This window comes from Centroberyx gerrardi, chromosome 22 (assembly GCF_048128805.1).
Source record: "Centroberyx gerrardi isolate f3 chromosome 22, fCenGer3.hap1.cur.20231027, whole genome shotgun sequence".
NCBI lineage: Eukaryota > Metazoa > Chordata > Actinopteri > Beryciformes > Berycidae > Centroberyx > Centroberyx gerrardi.
Genome location: NC_136018.1, coordinates 6,425,061 through 6,441,029, shown reverse-complemented (window position 1 = coordinate 6,441,029; position 15,969 = coordinate 6,425,061). Strand labels below are relative to the sequence as shown.

The window sequence follows — 15,969 nt, the reverse complement described above, 5'->3', positions numbered from 1 at the left end:
GCAGTGAGCCAGCGGGCCCTGAAGTCGAGGTTCAAATGTGTTTAGCAGACATGAGCTCCGTAGTTATTATCTCCTCGTAATCCCACAGAACAAGGATGTCCAATTCCTGGACTGCTGTAAAGACAAGCTTATCTTAGCTCTGAGCCAAAGATGACCTCTAATAAGACGCTCTGCTGCTACATCTTATTTGATAATCGTGTGCAGTCCCGGTTCACGACGATGCCAGTGGCATATTACACGCCAGTCAAAACACCCCATGTTCTTATGTTCTTGGACAGAGCGCCATGGGAACTGAGTGCTTTTCAGTGGTGTGTGTGTGTGTGTGTGTGTGTGTGTGTGTGTGTGTGTGTGTGTGTGTGGTATCTCTCAAAGGAACATAGGAAAAGACTGACTCTCTGCCAGTTTGCTGAAACATCTGGGCATGGCTGTTTTTCTACTCTCTCTCTTTTTCTCAGTCCAAATATAATCATCTGCGGTTAAGCTCTATCATTAACCACTGGCACATTTGTCTGGCCTGGCTAGTGACACATACACACACACACACACACACACATACATTGGTATGAACGGTGTGTTCATCTAGTAGTATCCCCCATGTTGTGTGTAAGCTTTCTTAAGTCCCAGCTCATACTACGCCTACAGTACTGTGTGCTTTTTTTTTTTTTGTCCATGCAATTGTGCATAGCAGGCGTTTTATTGAGGATATCATCCCTAGGCCAGGCTGCCAAAGCGCTGAAAGGGCTGTTTTTCTCTTCCATATATGCTGAAGTGAAACCGGCTGTCTGCGTTCCATATCAAAGTCTAGAGACATTTAAACTCTCCTTACCTCACTCTCCAAGACTGTATCTGTGTGTGTGTGTGTGTGTGTGTGTGTGTTTGTCTGGGGTAAGCTGTCAAGTTAAGTTTGCGTAAGTCTTCGAAATTCCATTCTAGGCCCTTTGATTGGCTGTCCCACTGGACTGTGAGATTTATGCCCCTTTTGCTGATGTTGTGCAGAGGCCTTGTGCAAATGTGTGAACCCCCAACCCCACCCCACCCCGACACCCGCCTTGTCTGAGCAGTGTAAATCAACATGGGGCTTTGGTCAAAGAGGGTCACTGTGGGAACAACCCCAATACCAAGAGGCTCAGAGACTTCTTCCAGTCAGGCAGAATGGACAAAGTCTCATAGAAATTGCATGCGTATGAACTCATTCAATCATTTCCCTTCATTTTGGTTAAAGCCCTCCCTCCCCCCTAATTGAGACACCATAGATTTGCCCGATTTGCCCAAATGAAATTCTGATGTTTCGAATCGAAAGTTAAGAACGAAATACAAATTCCTAAACGGCAGCAAGTGTACAGTTTACTGATGTCGTGTTAACATGATTTCTGGGTATTGAAGTTCAAAGTTGTACCTCTCGCTGCCATTTGGAGCTACCATTGTCTGAATTTGCGTAGTGCAGCTTCAACTGAAATGCAGCAGTAATCTTTTTATTTTTATTTTTTTTACATTTTTTCACAAATGTTTAGGAGCTTGTTGCTACTAACAACACAAGAATATCTCATCATGGCAACCGCTCTACTGACTCACTCGTATCCAAAAAAGAGAAGAGCTGCCTATCCCTTCCAGTCCAAAATGATCTTCTTGACTGGATTTATTTTTTCCTTCTGGCTAGAATGTGTGGATGATGATGACGATGCTGGCAGCAGTTCAAGGTATGACCTAGATGCTCAAACCAGTCATAGAGGTGGAATGAGAGAGAGAGAGAGAGAGAGAGAGAGAGAGAGAGAAAAGATAAAGGAAAGTAATGGGATGCTGAAAGAAGAAGAAGAATAAGAAGAAAGTAGAGGGAGGAAGAGATGAAGATAATGGAGGGGAGGAGGGAAAAGAGCAGGTACAAACCAAAGAAGCAGCAAGAAGATGAGGCACTTAAATCCTATGAAAGCCTGTAGCCTGACGGACAAGCCAAACACCAGAGCCAAAGCTGGTCAGTTTTCTGGGAAAAGACCTGCAGGTCTGAAGCACATGAGTGGTCGAGATCACATGTGAATCATCCACCTCTCAGTTTGGCAAGTTGCATTCAGATTTCAGGCCCAGCACAGCAGACTCTCTCCTCCTAACAGATGATCAGCAACAAAACAGTCTAGCCGTTGGGATCAAGTAAACACCTTAAGTGCCAGTTTAAAAGCTAGTCAGCAGAAGCAATTGCACACTCAATCCGGGGGAAAGGATGACTCGAAAGAGACAGGCAATTAAGTAGCCCAGCGCTCAGATTGCAGCTCCCCACTGGGTCAGTCGAGAGGCGTCAACCAGAATGCTGCTTTTCTGCTTTAGACCTTTTTGCATTTTTTTGTCAGATCCATTTAACGTTCTTTTGGACGCCGGTCAAGCGCTCAGTCTCGACGGGGCATAGCCTAACTCTCACGCTGTGTGAAAGTTTGCTAAAGAAAGACAGACGTTTAAATTTACTTTGCTGTCAACACTTGTGTAACATCGGGCTCTCGCTATTTCAGCAGGGCTATTTTCTCAGCATACAGGAAGGAGATGAACTCACACCATGTCGCCTTCTCACTTCCCCTCTTTGCCAGCTGCGATGCTGTTTGTCCACACACTGTTCTCAGATAAGGAGCGTATGTTCCGCCAAAAACCAGATGCTTTCCCAGTTTAGCTGCAGTATTTCAGCAACAGTCCTCTTGGTTGAGGAAGAGTTGCTTTCGGTGGTTGGTGGTAGAACTTTCCTCTTTAAGGATTGCCCGAAAACACCCACCTCAGGATGATATCTTATGATAACAATGTCTATAATAGCTGCTTGTTACAATGCGTGTAGGTTTTAGACTGTTTTCCTGGCCCGTGTCTATATAATGGCTTCCACTGCAATCAGAGGAGAGGTCGCTGTGGTGGGGGTCACAGTGAGGTAAAGTGAGGTTATTGCCATGTGTTGGGAGTAAGACCAAGCCCAGGACTATTGAGCCAATCCCTCTTTCTCCTTCTGTAAGACCTCTGCCAGGCTCTGAGCCCCAGCACCCCACTAGAAATAGAAGCCAGTAGACTCATTTTGGCCCAGTTGTTTTTGAAACTATCATGATTTATGATGAAATCTGTGCATTATCTCTGGTCTGCGGTGTACTGCTATTAGCTTAAATCCCATCCTAGTGCAGCTATTGCACACTGGATTTTGAAACAGGCTTACTGCTAAAATTGATTTTTTGTGCACTGGTCTGTTCAACTCATCGGGGAGAGTTTGTCACTGTAGTCCTTTCTGAACAGAGAGCCTCTCATGTCCTGGCAGCCCACCACAGGTTAAAAGGGATTACTGTAGTCAACGCTTCGTCATCCCTCTTAATTCAAACAGGCACAACAGGGCGTTGGAACTGAATGGATGTTTCCCCTTTGTATGGCGAGTCTCTATGGGAGCAATTATGCATGAGCAACTTTGCCTCTTATGAAATATTGATTTTTTTTTTTCTGTAATTTTGAGCAACATGCTTGCTTTTACCCTAGTGTGACCCGTAAGAACTTAATCATTTCTCTGCATCATTCTTTATAGATAACAGATATTTCATTGTCAGCCCTTAGGCCTATATCTCATTAATGCCATCATTTAAAATGAGATAAACATGATGTGTGCACAGACTTCATAGTAGATGTCATTTGCTTGACTGCACCGCATTGGGCTATAAATGAGCCTGCTAGAGTGTTTATTCCCTCGACTCTGGGATGAGTGATACTTGAAGGCCCAGTCAAGCATACAGTGGAACAGTCTAGAATAAAGAGGCAGAGCTAAGTCCAGCTCCAGATCCCTGTGGCATGAAAGGAATCCTCTGTTGGCGCTGGCCGCGGACTCCTTCCCCCTGTGAGAGACCATCCTTTCTACTGGTCTGCCCTCAGCAGACATTGCAGTCTTTCATCTCTCGGAGGAAGAGCAGCTGCTCCTGGACTCTTCTTCTTCTTCTCTGCTCGGTGGGAGTGTGAACTCGGAGAGAGAAGAGGATGGGGGTTCAGTGGTGTGTGATGGTGTTGAGATCTGCCGGAGATTTCACAGCGGTTTTGAACGTGAGGGTTGATAAGCCTCTGAGATCGCGGTGATATGTTGATACAGTAATGAAATGAATAGTAACTGTGAAGATTTGCTCTGTGACGCTCCCTCTCTGCTCTCTGTTTTAGGTAAAAAAAAGACTCACTAGGCAACATCTTTATGTAAAAATACTTCCGTCGTACCAGCCTAAATCACAAAGCGGAACTGCAAGTGAGAAGAGTGCCCCATCCCCCATAATTGAGACTCCGTAGACTTGCCCTATTTGCCCAAATGAAAGTCTGGTGTCGAGTATGGCCGCTTCTTCGCCCACAGAAGTGACAAATCGAAACTTCAAGAACAGAATACAAACTATCTCTTAAGCAGAAACTAACGAGCGCTCGGTCCAGAGAAAGCTGGACTCAACAACGTTAGATCTCTTGTCCCTCTGGTATAAAGCGTTCACAGACCAGTAATTGGTAAACATGAGGTTTGTGCAGTTTACCGCCATTAGGGTAACATGATTTCTGGGTTTTGAAGTTCAAATTTTTACCTCTCTCTGCCATTTGGAGCCACCAATATGCAAAGTTTCCTCATGCAGCTTTAGAGTAATTAGTCCTTGTAAAGAAGAGTAGGTGGTTCATCAAACAGTGGAGCAATTTCGGTAGGAAAACCCTCTTCTGTCTCAAGAAGCATAAATAATGCATCAACATTTGGCCCTGGGGTTGCAGAGGGAACTCGGAGAGAAACGATTCACCAATTATAGTTATAATTGAAAGCCTTGGAAATATGATCTACTTAAGAACACAATAGATTTAATTTAATTTCTCTCAAATTGTGATTCCGTGTTCTTAACATATGTCTTCCATCTCTTTCTAACTATCTCATGTTCCAAGGTTTTTTGTGTATTTAAATACCTTCATAATTGCATTTGCTGAATGTTCTCAGTACATTTCGGGGTCGTTATGCTCATTCCAAGCCATAGACTCTGTGAAGCGCTAAATGTTCAAATACACATGCTTCGGTCATTATGCCGTGCAGCGTCTGGTTCGTACCGCAATCGATTTTATTGGTGTGCTCTGGCTGCGTAAAAAGATTAAGACCGTGGCGATGAAAAGCACAGCCACATGATTTAATTAAAACCGTCTTAAGTTGCAGTATGACGAGCTCACCCGGTCCCTTGGGTCCCCGATGTACGTCTCCATTAGCTTCTCTGTGGCATTGATCAAATCCTCTCTTCTCCCCTCGGCGTGTCACTTACAGACGGTGGACATCCATAAAGAGAAGGTGGCCAGGCGGGAGATCGGGATCCTGACGACCAACAAGAACACGGCGAGGACCCATAAGATCATAGCGCCGGCCAACATGGAGCGGCCGGTCAGGTACATCAGGAAGCCCATCGACTACACCGTACTGGACGATGTGGGCCACGGTGTGAAGGTGAGCGCACTTTCTCTTTTCCTCCCTGGTCTTCCTTATTGATCAGATTACCTATTTTTGAGGCTTCTTCACTGCTTACTTCACTCTCTTATAACCTGTTCCCTACTCATGAGCTCTAAACGGTTCCTATTGCACAAATAGGGCACTATATAGTATGTCCGCCATTTTGTCCTAGTGTCCGAATTCTCAACGGTTAATTTGATCACGATATAGTTCACTATAAAATACCCACAATGCACTGCACACTGTAGTGAACAGACGATGTACCCTGCAATTTCTCCTGTATACCACAATGCAAAGCGATCATGTCTTACCGGAGGAGGAGGAGGAGGAGGAGGAGGAGGAGGAGGAGGAGGAGGAGGAGGAGGAGGAGGAGGAGGAGGAGGAGGAGGAGGAGAGTACAAGCTTACTGTTTGCCAAACCAAAACAGCTTGCTACCGTTAGGAGTCAGCACCTTAGTTGACAAAACCACACTTGCACATGATTAGAATTTCAACAATTTATTCGTAATTTAATCTTCAAAACAAAAATCGATGCTACCTGAGTACATTTCAACCCACTGTCATGATACATGATGATGATTAATGTAGTGTCCAAAACTTGCCCATATATTTCACTGTATGACAAACACTCCATAGGGAATAGTGAGGGAGTGAAGGAGTGAACCATTCTGAACTACAGTGAGTCTCACTTTCTCCACATTCAATTCTCCATATTCTAAATCGTTAGTTTATGTTCAGGTGTTTGTTTTCTCCTATTCCTTCCCTCTCTCTTGTTCTGATGGTATGTCTAATTTCCCTCCCTTCCCCCTCCTCTCTGCATTGCCAGAGGTATTCCTATCTCTCTCTCTTTCTCTCTCACTTTTCTCTCATTCTCTCTCTCTCTCTCTCTCTACACACTCCTCTCTCTTTCTCTTTCATCTTCAGAAGAAAGCACCTCTCTGACCCTACAGGAATATGTTCAGTGTGGGTTGGTGGTAGTCGGGTGGGGGAGGAAGTGAGCAGAAAAGCGATTACATCATATAGCTTTCAGAAAACATTTTCTATTCTTGGATAGCGCTGTGAAAATGGTGAGCGGAGACAAATTTGTGAGACATTTTTAAAGGCACTAAGGCACTCGGCCGCCCTCGTAATCGCTTTCCCCCTGGTTCTCTCCGGTGTCAAACTGCTACTCAGAAATCCTTTGCAGTGCAATGATTTGTTACAATTGGATTTGTCGTTTTATTTCAAACCAGTGAAAATGTGATTGGGGGAAAATGGGTCTTTGGAACAAGCAGATTTTGATGTAATGAACTCCCTCAGTAGAAATTCTTTTCATAAAGTAGGTTCTCCCAAGTATGACCCACTCAAACGCTTCCTGTCCTGCCATTAGGGCTTACTTTAGGGGTCATATGGGTCGCCGTGACAGAGGTGGTAATGACATCATATCCTGATGGCTGGAGGCATTTTGCGATCTCCGTCTGCCCCCCTTTGGGCTTCCGCTGCCCCATCAATCAGCCGATCAATTGCTGCTGTCAGGCAGATTGGATTAGGGGCCCACCATTACCGTCCCGTAGAATGATAGGCATTGATAAGGCGGGATAAAAGCCATTGTGCCACTCTCAATTTCCTATGTGGCAAATTTCATTGGGCCCGTCTGTCATGGTGGAGGGGTGTGTCGCCTAATGGGATGTGAAACGTATTATTTGGGTATGTTTCTCACCACAATGAGACCAAGTTTTCCACATTATCATGACTATAATGTAGTTAAAAGTGTCAAGTTCTGTTTATGTAGGCCGTGCTTTTGAGAATATGATGGAATTATGTGTTTCTTTCAAAAATTGCAGTATAACTAAAATTGCTCTTTGATCATTAGACGATATTTCAAAAAGACATGTAACTTAATGTTTGAGTGTTTTGCTTATAGGCAGCATATGTGAGAGCAGTTGTCTAATTTCCCTTTGTTTATGAAAGGTTCGCATGCATAATTTTGCCCTTAACAACAAAATTCAAGCCAAAATTTGGTCCATGAAAAATGTAACTTTGTAAATTCAGTTCAAAATTAGTAGCTCACATTGATTTTTTCCCCCCTACAATTTTCTAACATGCATGCATAGCAAAAGTAGAGACTAAATGATAATTACATTCTTCAAAATGAAAGAATGAATCCCCATAGAATTACAGGGCAAAGAAATAAAAACGATCATAATGAGGTCCATTTGAATCATCTTGGATCCTGACTCTGCTGCAATAAATAGATGAGATGCAGCAAATTAGGATATTACTGAGATGAGGGTACACATGTTTTGTACAATGGTGTCAAATTACTGAAAACATCATGCTTCATGGGTCCTTTGAGACTGTTTTGATGCATCTATTTTAAGAAAATTAGTCCCGCACATATTACTCTCTGGGCCTAATCCCAATGGATTTGCTCCCTCAAATGTCTTTATAAATGCGGCATTGAGCTCGTGAATGTGATATGAGTGTGGAAAAGAACACACACACACACACACACACAGGCTCCCATGCTCCCGTACACACAGCAGTCCTACATCACTCACCTCCTCTCATCTGTGCATGTCGCAGCCCAAAGAGGTAATCAATATCCAACATCAATACTGCATATTAAATCATACAGCAGCCTGCGATGACTGCTGTCAGATGCCCGGCCTGTATAGAATATCTATAGCCATGGTTTACTTACTGACCAGACTCAATGCTTTAATGGGAGTTTAAATCATGTGTGTAGCCTCCAGTTAACCGTGAAACTATCAGCATCTGCCTGAGTGTTACCCTAAATGTTGAATTGGTTTCGCAGTGTCACACAATGTTTAGACACTTAAATCTGAGTCACGCTAATGTGTGAACTGATATACAGAAGAGAGAAACTCAATGCAGAATATACACTACCAGTCAAAAGTTTGGATTGAATGTTCTATGTTTTTCATTCTCTTAAAGCCATTTTGATCTAAAGGCTTCTGCTTAAATGCTTGAAATTTGTTCCTTAGACAAATATAAATAGTGAAGTTGATGCCTAATGTATGAATTTCTTTCCAAAGCCTTTGCCTTTCCATCAAGGCAAAGGGCGGCTACTGTAAAGAATCTAAAATATAAGATAGTTTTGATTTGTTTAACACTTTTTTGGTCACTGGATGATTCCATCTGTGTTATTTCATAGCTTTGATGTCTTTACTATTATTCTAAAATGTGAAAAATAGTAAAAAATAAAGAAAAATGCGTGTGTCCAAACTTTTGACTGGTAGTGTACATTATTGAAGAGAAGCTGTATTCAGATCAGAAGGAGCGATAGAGGAATGGGAGCGATTTAAGGAAAAGGAGAAGGCAGGATGGAAGGTAAAATGAATCTGTTTGATAATGCGCAGTAGCATTACACTGATCATGTAACCTGCCTTGTCACTGGGATCACATGACACAGATCAGCGCGCCCCCTGCTTCCCAAGGCGCGCTGACAGTGACATGGTGTTTTTCAGCATTGATGCAAAAGATGAGATTTATTCCTGCAGTCAGCTGATGCTTAATCTAGTCAGCGGGGCTTTCGGGAACGCAGGGCCGATGATGTCAGATGTTGTTTTTGAAGTTGGTTGCGTGTTTTGTGTCAGTTACAAGTTAACAAGTTGCCATTTGTGATGTTACAAATGATGGTATTTTCTACTGTATCACCTCATTTGGGGGAAAAAAAGTAGGTTTTAATGGGTTGCTAGATATTCACTGGAATAATATGCTGCTCTTAGCTTCCTTTGAAGGTGAGTGACATCTGACTTTCTCCTCTCAGGGCCTTCAGATATGTCTAATCTCCCTGGCCTTCATTTTATAGTCACATTATTCATAACACAGTTAGCACATTAGCCACTGTCATATAACATAGTTTTACTCTGGTTAGAAAAGCTTCATTCATTCCCTGACCTCTGGAAGTGTTTGGGTTGTCTCCTCCTGTGCTGAACATTGACCCAGCAGACTCACTTTGCTTTGACAGACTGAAAGCGCACTAGATTTCCAGCTTGACATGCTAAGCCTTTTGAACTTGATAATGACCTTAATCTGAACCTGTCTGTCCGTAATTCAACTCAGCTGTTACCAAACAGAGGCGAAACAGAGATACAGTATTTGCCAGAAAGATATGGGTGGCCTTAGACTGTGTAGCTTGACCTAGATTGTAAATTGAATCATGTCTTGGTCTGATAACTTGGGCAGAGTGACTTTTGTGCATGAAGTATACCATCCGAAACTGCTCCACTTCCTGTTTTAAAGACCAGAGAGGCAGAGATCACCTCGCACTGACCCACCCCAACTTTATTTTTGTTTCATCTGCTCTCTCTTGTGGTCTTGTGATGCTTCAGTGCTTTCTACAAACACCACCAGGGAGCCTGCATTATAGATGAGCCACTTGACTCTGTAGTTGTCAAAACTGCAGATCGGCCTGATGTTAGCTGGTTCCATCTCTTAGACGTCAGCCTCAGCTCACACATGGTCAAGAGCTTGTTTTTTATCTTGCAAATAATGCATTTATGATGAGAAACTGACATGATTTGGAGTTCAATCCAGGAAATAATGTGAAAAAGTAGCTTACAAACACCACAGACTAACAGCTGGCAGACAATACCAGCATTACGATATACAAAAGGTAAATTCTTAGCGGTATACAGTCTCAGAAACCATGACAGCCCAGTTAAGATAGTGACAAACTTGTTTCACTCGTGCACAACAGTCGGGCCATCAGATCCCTGTGAATTCCTTCCAGTCTGACTGCAGTGGGTGTGGTAGATGTGAGTCTGGAGAACAACAGTCAGGAGCCGCAGTGTTTTCCTGTGGCACGATGACTTGTAACCACTGACCTGCCCAGGTCTTGCTAAATGTTTACTCGGTGTAAATAGCATGAGGAACCGTTTTTCTCTTGCTCACTTGTACTTTGAGTTGTGCTTATCCGTTTAGACATGGCCATTTTGACACACCCTCTTTCTGTTTCTCTTTTTTTTTTCTTCTTCTTCGCCCACGCTAAGTGGCTAAAAGCCAAGGTAAGTCTGGTTTGTCACATGACCCATTTTGCTATAGTGTATTATTGATAGACTCCTCCAGCTCCCTCTTACAGCAAACCCCTATACATGTGGTTATTGTTGTCGTTTCCCATTTATTTCCCATTAACCAACTTATAGTCCACTTAGTCAAGAACCCACAATCTGATCCTCTGTAACACACCTCCCCCATGTCAATTTACCAATCTTGTATGTTGTCATTTATATTACATGTTGCATAGTCGTCCATAAGTGTCCCGTATGTCCTTATGGGTTTCCCAGATGAAACATACATGACCCGAAGTTTCCTTTTGCAGCAATATTTAACCGGGCAATATCCCAACTCAAATGTTATATAAAACAATGCAAACATTCAGTCCTGTCACACTTTAAGTCGTTATCTTTATTCGTGGTTATGCGCTTGGCAGAGCATAAGAGGAACACATGAAATAAATGTGTTTTGCAAGAAGCCTTGTTGAAATTAACCCAGAAGTTTCTAACCAACAGTCAACACCTTGTGACTGAGTTAAAGACCTGCAGTCATGAATAACTGGCCAGTTGTCAGCATCGGTTGCTGCAAGCTGGGGCTTGGCGTCACTTCAATATGACGACACGTTCCCTTCAAATAACACACATAGAGATATGTAAAGAATTGGTATCTGGGAAGCCTATAACATTCGATAGTTGTCGTACAATTACTGATCACCTCCAGTCAAGCCTTACATTTCTCTCTGAAAGCAGCACCTTAATTTTTTCTTCTATCCACAGCAACATGGAAACAATCAGTCGATCAGAGGAGGAACACTATCGAGGACCAATCCACCGACGCAGAAGCCGCCCAGCCCGCCCATGTCCGGGCGTGGCACTCTTGGGTAAGATTTCCATTTTAGTCACCGTGGAAGGGAAGACTAATCCTCTAATTATGAGACGCAAAATGAAATGTGTGCTCTTGTGGGGGCGATTTAAAGAATATACAGTTTAAATACATACATTTATTTTTAGGAGCCTTCTTACAAAACTGTATGTTTGATTGTCACGTTTTGATTTATTGCTGAAGCGACTCGCAGCATCATTTTGATTTAGGTTTCAGTTTATGTGCATATACACTACCAGTCAAAAGTTTGGACACACCTGATTGAATGTTCTATGTTTTTCATTATCTTAAAGCCATTTTCATCTCAAGGCTTATGCTTAAATGCTTGAAATTTGTTTCTTAGACAAATATAAATAGTGAAGTTGATCCTATGTATGAATTTCTTTCCAAAGCCTTTGCCTTTCCATCAAGGCAAAGGGCGGCTACTTTAAAGAATCTAAAATATTAGATAGTTTTGATTTGTTTAACACTTTTTTGGTCACTGCACAATTCCATTTGTGTTATTTCATAGTTTTTATGAAATAACATGGATATATTTACTATTATTCTAAAATGTGGAAAATGGTATAAAGAAATAAAGAAAAATGTTGTGTTTCCAAACTTTTGACTGGTAGTGTGAAGGGAAAGAAAAAAGACCCCAGGAACAAAAGTTTGAGAAGTTACCTGAACTTTTTTTTATCTGTCAGTGTATAATAGGTGTCACGCCTTGTTGCCCGCCATCGTCTGATGCAGAGCAGCAGTCGGCGACACTAATCAGACACTAACGCCAAGGTTAAACTCTGATGTGCTCGTTTCCAGCCTTTAGCACACATGGCTGCTGCTCAGTATCCAGCTGGGTGAACTGATAGGATTTGTGGCGCTCCAGTGAACACTCCCTCACAGTTGAGATAGTAGGATTCAGTTAGAATTTGCACTGAACTATGACCAGGCTGAATTCTTGTTCTCGATTTATTTGATTTCGTTTTCACCATCTCCGGCCGCGGCAGACGCAACACGTCCTATAAGACCCTGGAGCCGGTGAAGCCGCCCACGGTGCCCAACGACTACATGACCAGCCCCGCCCGGCTGGGCAGCCAGCACGGCCCGCAGCACAGCCCCGGACGCACCGCATCCCTCAACCAGAGGCCACGCACACACAGGTAGATGAGAGCGTTTGCACCGGGCAAGAAAATGCCGTCATTCACACACACACACACACACACACATACAGATGCAGTGATTCACTTACAGTCACAAAAAGACACCCACACAGACATAATGCTTTATGCTTAAATGCTTAGATGCTTTTAGGTGACACATCAACAGACATGAAGCTATAAAGTAGGGTATAATGTAATGGTTTGCCGATATACTGTCTATATATATATATATATATATATATATAGGGTCGATATAGGCCTTTTAATAAAAACTGGATATCAGCCAGTCACTGTTGCACACGGCTAATGTGATGGAAGTGAGAATATGATTATGTTCAACCAGCAGTCTGTAAAACCTGCAGTGAGACTGGCCACACCCTGCCTTACGGAGCTGCTAACAAAACCTGAGAAGTTAATTAGCATTGGTTTCAGTGGAGAGTTTTAGTTTCCAATGGTCTAAATGCTGTTTCAGAGGCTTTTCCACCCTGCAAAGAAGAAAATTCTGGGGGGAAACACTGAATACTTGTCATTTTGGGGGAAATTTTTTCATGAAAATGTGTCAAATTTAAATATACAGACGCCATAAAATATCAGCTATTGGCAGCTTCATTGCAAAACTACTGGTGACTGTCAATTTTCAAACCCCACTATAAAGCCTGTGCACACCAATGTGAGCCTGTATAACTCTCGGAATGTTTTTTTTTTCTTTTAACATAATACCAGTGTATTCGCAGAAGTAGTGCTTTTCACTTTTTTTTTTCCTCCGTTTTTGGATAGACATGAGAGCAATTAGTGTTCCCAGCTGCACCTCTAAACTCAACACGTACTCTCACAGCCGCTCTCTGCTACCCATAATGTGAGAAAAGCAGCACTCTAAAAAAACCATCGGTACCCGCCATGTCAGATAGTTCTAATCTCTTCATTTAGTTCAGCAGCTTAGCGCTCTTTCACACCTCTTCCTCTCCTCCGCTACACTAAATCCAGCATTTGTCTGACAAGGCTTGGAGGGATTCTGACCGAAAGCCTGAATCACTCTGATATTAATATCTCTAAAAGCCTGTGATATAAAGTGCTGTTTGAAACCCCTAAGTCAACTACAGAATAGAAACCCCCGAGCGCGGCTCTCAGAATCGTTACCCAGAAATCTGTACTCTGAAAAAGAGAGAGAGACGCTTTCATCAAATTTGAGTTATGAGTGAATGAAGTCGCCTCATTAGCTAAAAAGCCTGTAATGCTGACTATGACGCTCATAAATATTACATAACTCTTCACTTTCCCCTCCCTCTCCTCACTCCTCTCTTCTCTCACTCATGTATGTTTGCACACATGCATCAACACACTCGCTCATTCACAGTCGTTCCTCCCCGCCTTCTACTTTCACAGCTTCATATCCAGAGGTGCGTGACCAAGTCAGCATTGCTCGAGTCCCAAGTCGGTGTCAAGTCTTGAGGCACAAGTCCCAAGTCTAAATGTAGAACACCAAGTCAAGTCAGAACAAATCAAGAGTCCAGTATCAATTTAATATCTTAAAGAAAACAAAATATCTAGGACTTTTCAATGCAATATGGTTTTAATAGGATAAAAACTTGGTAAGAGCATCAAGAGTTTGAGTTCTATAATCAGTTTGAACTTCAATAATAAGTCACCAGAACCCAAGTCAAGTCTCAAGTATTCCAAGTCATGTGACTCGAGTCCCCACTTCCTGTTCATTTCCTTTCTCAATAAAAATCCAACTCCAGGTTTTATTGCTGTCTTAATAATTAATGGTTTCAAAGCTTGTGGAGCAACAAAAAAAAAGAAACAAACTTGGTGGTTCAGCATCGCTGTTGCCGATCTGGCGTCTGGTTTCCGGTTAAAAGTCAACCTGGGAGAAATGAGACTCCAGGTAATGTCCCTTTAACAACCTGCTGCTGTCCTCCGAGTTGGACTGTACCCGGCCTGCTTAGCCTGTTATTGCTGTGGCATCACTATTTGATTACACAGGCTGCAAGCCAGCCGTGCTTATTCAGCTCATCGGTCTCTGCCATCCTCAACTGAGGTCTAAATTCAATACAGGCGTGTGTGTGTGTGTGTGTGTACGCACGCATCTCTGCAAGTGCTAGAGATGGGCACCAGTGTCTCTCATCTGTACTTTTCCTATTCAATATCTAATATCTTTTTGTGGGACAGATTACAATTTCATATGCTGGGATCCTGTTTGAAGCCATCTGTTTTTAGCAAAGATGCTTATCCTAGTCATCAGAGTCAGTCATCATCTCCTAATAATAAAATTGGTTTTATGGTGCCGACACACAGGGTTAGGGGTTTGAGTCCTGCTTGGGCCATCCATACTAAAATGTATGCACTCTAGATACTGTATGGCTCTGTGGATATAGCATGCACCAAAAGACACAGATTATTCAAAATAAAATCAATATTAAACTTTATCCAGTATAACTTCATCTCACTGTCTGTTCAGAGTATTTCACCCTGACTTTTCCACTTTTTCAAAACTGTCTTTTTCACTTTTCCAGAATTGTACCAGCCTTTCTTCCCCAACAGTCCACTAATCTAACAAGCTGATGAGCTGCACTTTGTTGCAAGAACCTTTTGTTCTGCGTAAATCCACTTGAACTCCGCTCTCTTTGTCTGCTCTAATCCAAAACTAAAAGTAATTATACAATATTTCTAACCTTGACCACCTCTTGACCCTTATCAAACCGAACCTATTGAACAATTACCAGTTCTGTTCGGTTATTGTCGGTCTCAAAATACGGTGTGACATGCACAAGAGTAAGTGTGAATCCGGCGTAATTGATACTTGGATATCCATTCCTCAACTACTGCTCTGTGGGTGTGAAGCACATACTTGAACATTTTGTTTGCTTTTTCTCTGTTTTCAGTGAGAATGTTGGCTCTTTTCATTGGATTCCAGTCATTTTTGTCAGTTATGTGCAAATAAGCAAGAACTTCTCGAATGCCTGGGTGGGTGTGTGTGTGTGTGTTGCAGAGGGTTGAATTATATGAAGCTCACCCTCTTGAGTAGAGGCTGGCTAGTGAAATGTGAATGAGTTAGGCAGACAGGGAAGTGGAGCAGGGGAGATTGAGCCGAGTGCTTTTTCTTCCATAGCCAATGATTTGAAAGAAAGATGAGGATGGAGGAAAAAGGGGAGGGAGAAAGAGAAAGCTGTAAAAGAGAGATGAATGAGTCAGGAAAGGAAGAGGGTAAGTTATAGAGGGATTAGAAACGGATAAATCCCAAACATGCAGATGGGGAGTGGAGTATGTACGCTCACTTCAAAAGAGGGATGACACCATGTTGTTTCAGCCTTTATCCCCTCAGACACTTAGCTCCTCTTGCCACTAACATCCTCCAGAGGGGTAACCCCCGCTGTTTGTGCCTGGAGAGCCCCGGGCCTAGACCGACATGGATCAGAGAGGAGGAGGAAGAAGAAGAGAGGGGGATGATGGGATAGGGGATAAAGAGATGTGGGGGGAGGCGGGGGGGGGGGGGTGGGGTGGCACTCGAATG

General features: G+C 42.9%; 1 protein-coding gene across 1 annotated transcript in view; it reads left to right on the top strand.

Annotated features, from left to right (window-relative positions):
• abi1a (abl-interactor 1a) overlaps window positions 1-15,969 on the top strand; it is a 49,435-nt gene that overhangs the window by 22,654 nt on the left and 10,812 nt on the right. Inside the window, 3 exon segments of the mRNA XM_071895432.2 lie at window positions 5,258-5,434; window positions 11,214-11,317; window positions 12,306-12,458. Of these exon segments, the coding sequence (XP_071751533.2) occupies window positions 5,258-5,434; window positions 11,214-11,317; window positions 12,306-12,458 (434 nt within the window).